We start from the raw sequence: 2867 nt of genomic DNA, 5'->3' as shown, positions 1-2867 counted from the left end.
GAGGGAGGAGGAGCAGGTGGGGGGAGTGGGAGGCGGCGGGGATCGGGTCGCCGCCCGAGTCGCCAAGCTAGGCGACGCGGGGCCGAAAGAAAACTCTTTGACTGGCATTTGATCAAACTGTGCTGTGCAGCTTCGTTTAAACAGGACCATGATACACATTAACACAGCCACACAGGTGAAACCAATGCCAGATCTCAAGCAAGACAGAGCCCTACTGGTTGAACTGAGAAAAAAAAAAGAACATAGCAGATTAGGCATACGCTGTTCCTGTGTGTTTGGGTGGTGATGCCTCTCCTAGTGCTCCTACGGATTTTCTTCAGTGCTACTGCACTAGTATGTACTCCCATCCAATGGAATACGATCCTATCTTTTCAATCCTGTAATGTCGATGTTTACGTGGCTTGTAAAATGAATCTTTATTTTATTAATGAGACACGCATTACTACGCAAAAAAAGATGTGTCATGGACTCGTGCAACAAACACAACAAAAAAAAGCACACCATTAGAATATCCAGAAATGAACCAAAGTAAATGCTTGTTCAGTTGTCCTGCCATCAAAGGCAAAAAATATATAATTACATTCGCAAATGGCAGAGCGCATGCTACATTTAAGGAGGAACAGCAAAAGTGTCTGGTGTTCACTGCTTCAAGCCTTCTTAATCACTCCCTAAGTCTTCTTATTAATCACAATGTTAGTCTTCTGTAGGTTCCTCCAAGCGCCAAGCAAAAGGTCAAACAGTTTCTGAACATCGTCGTCATATATGTATTTGATTTCAGTCAACTTCAGGCTTGGGCATTGGAAAGTAAGCGTGTAATCATATTCTAGAGATGCCCTCTTCAGATTTCCTCCTGTCTTGCTTCCCTTAGAAGCTTCTGGAAGCTTTAGGGAGTAAAATAATTCAGGAAAAGTTTAAGATTGTAAAGCTAGAGCAGAGTTCAAGGAAGATAGGAAGTACCGTGCAACTTTCAAGTGTAAGCTTCTCTAAACCAGGGGCATTGTTCAGAAAGCATCCCAGCATATCAAACTTGTCACTTAGATCGCATGTGTCAAACAGCAAGGTTCTAATATTATGGAACACAGGGAAAGTATCCGATCCATCATGAAGATTTGCCTGAATCGAGGAATCAAAACATCATCCAGTTCAAATGATGGATACAAGTCTAATGAAATCGTATATAAGTATGGTTAGTAATCCTAGTATTTTGCAAAGATAAAAAAACTCAAATGGCACCAGAAAACTAAGATGCTCAAACACTCTATTTCGTTACAATTGGGGAGAGAAGATCCTTTAATAATCAGAAAAAAAACTAATAAGCAGGAGAGACATACCAGTGCTCGAAAGCCAGTCAGTTTTAAATCTTTCACGTTAATTAGGCTGAAAAGAAGCTTCCATGGCAGTATCTGTATTGAATGGATTATGCAAATGGTGGCTTTGATGAGGAACGGCATCTCGTTTGCTACAACAGCATCCCAGTTGTGACTAAAAGCGACCAGCTGCAAGCAAGTAAGAGACGGAACTTTGATAGTCAGCACACTAGGATGGTAAATTGTACAATGCTCAATTGTCAAGTTCTTCAGTGTGCAAGATGTGATTTCTGCATCTTCAAGGACACACCAGTTGAGCTCCAAATCTTCCAAGACCGGGCAACCAGAACGTAGCTGCTGGGTGAAGGTTTTGTCCAAAGAAATGCGAGAAAGATGCAGCCTGTTGAGGCGTGAAGAACTGGAACCGAAACGTGGTAATTTACAACAGCAATTCGAATCGATATCCACCACTTTGGGGAAGCGCTTGATGCCACGGCGTAGCCATTGGTCGGCAAATTTAATCTTACGTTCAGAAACAGAATGAAACCTGAACACATCCAATGTTGCCGCACTGTGAAACATCAGCAGATTGATGACGAAATACTCAAACCTAGTACAGTTAGGGCCACCCTCATCCCCACCGTCGGAGTCGGAGTCGGACAAGATTGCTGAGGTGCTAAACTCCCGCTCGTCGATGTTGAGGCAAGGCATGGAGCACCAGAGGTCCTCCCACCTCCGCGACAGCACGCATGTCTGCACGGCCTGCCGGGCCGTGAGGAACGACATGACAGTGTGGAGGAGGCCATCAGGGAGGTCACTTAGCCTGTCAGAGCTGCCGGCGAGGCGTTTGCCGGAGGCCGCCATCGTCCGTGCTAGAGCAATCGGCTCTGCATCAATGCATCACAGTTCACAAAGTATGGTTTATTCATTAAAATCGTACTAATCTGAGTGTGCAACGGGGGTTAAAAATGGGGGAGACCGTCGAACCTCACCTGGGGGCTGGGGCACTTCTTGTCCAGCGCCGGAGAAGGGGCGGAGATCCTGGATGCGTGCGCCGAGCTGCCGTCGACGGGGGGGAGACACCTGAGGAATCCCAAGGGCGGCCCACGCAAGACAAACCCTAGATATTAGAAACCGATGGCAATATGCGGATGGATGGGTCGGGGAAAGAAGTTCAGATAACCCCCTGGGGTTTCATAAACCGGCTAATCCACCCCTTCAACTCTAAAACCAGTTAAGCAACCCCTGGGATCTCTAATACCATGCAAATCATCCCCTTGCGTTGATTATAGTGGTTTCTGCAGGCGGTTTTGCTTGCATGGCGTTCGACGACTGCCACGTCGGCTTGGTGGGGTGGGTCTAGTTAACTGCTCCTCCTTCTGTTTCAGTCTCGTCTCCCTTCTTTTCTTCGACAATGCGGCGACAGGGGACGTGATGATCGGCGTACGGCGCGTGCCGCGCAACAACGAGCAGGTGAGTCCCTAGCTCCCAATGACTCCAAGTTGATCTGGGATTGTATGTGAAAGTCTATTTTTTGGAAGATTATTGCAGCGACGAAGA

The 2867-nt window shown here is 46.7% G+C and overlaps 1 protein-coding gene across 1 annotated transcript; it reads right to left on the bottom strand.

Moving 5' to 3' along the window:
- Positions 1-487: 487 nt before the first annotated feature.
- LOC119317550 (MEIOTIC F-BOX protein MOF-like) lies at positions 488-2452 on the bottom strand. The gene is made up of 4 exons (XM_037592027.1): positions 2300-2452; positions 1332-2194; positions 958-1113; positions 488-881 (listed from the first exon to the last, which is right to left on the bottom strand). The coding sequence occupies exons 2-4, from the start codon at positions 2169-2171 to the stop codon at positions 669-671; spliced, it is 1209 nt and encodes a 402-aa protein (XP_037447924.1). The 5' UTR covers positions 2172-2194; positions 2300-2452; the 3' UTR covers positions 488-668.
- Between the last annotated feature and the right edge of the window lie 415 nt (positions 2453-2867).

This window comes from Triticum dicoccoides, chromosome 6A (assembly GCF_002162155.2).
Source record: "Triticum dicoccoides isolate Atlit2015 ecotype Zavitan chromosome 6A, WEW_v2.0, whole genome shotgun sequence".
Classification (NCBI taxonomy): domain Eukaryota; kingdom Viridiplantae; phylum Streptophyta; class Magnoliopsida; order Poales; family Poaceae; genus Triticum; species Triticum dicoccoides.
Note: the sequence above shows the minus strand (reverse complement) of the source record. Positions and strands in the feature narration are given on the sequence as shown.

Excerpts from the sequence above, each read along its gene's own strand:
- LOC119317550 (XM_037592027.1), bottom strand. The coding sequence starts at position 2,171 with ATGGCGGCCTCCGGCAAACGCCTCGCCGGCAGCTCTGACAGGCTAAGT. Across the intron at positions 1,114-1,331 it reads TGACTGGCTTTCGAGCACTG|GCAAATCTTCATGATGGATC; the intron begins GTATGTCTCTCC and ends TCCTCGATTCAG. Across the intron at positions 882-957 it reads TTACACTTGAAAGTTGCACG|CTTCCAGAAGCTTCTAAGGG; the intron begins GTACTTCCTATC and ends TACTCCCTAAAG.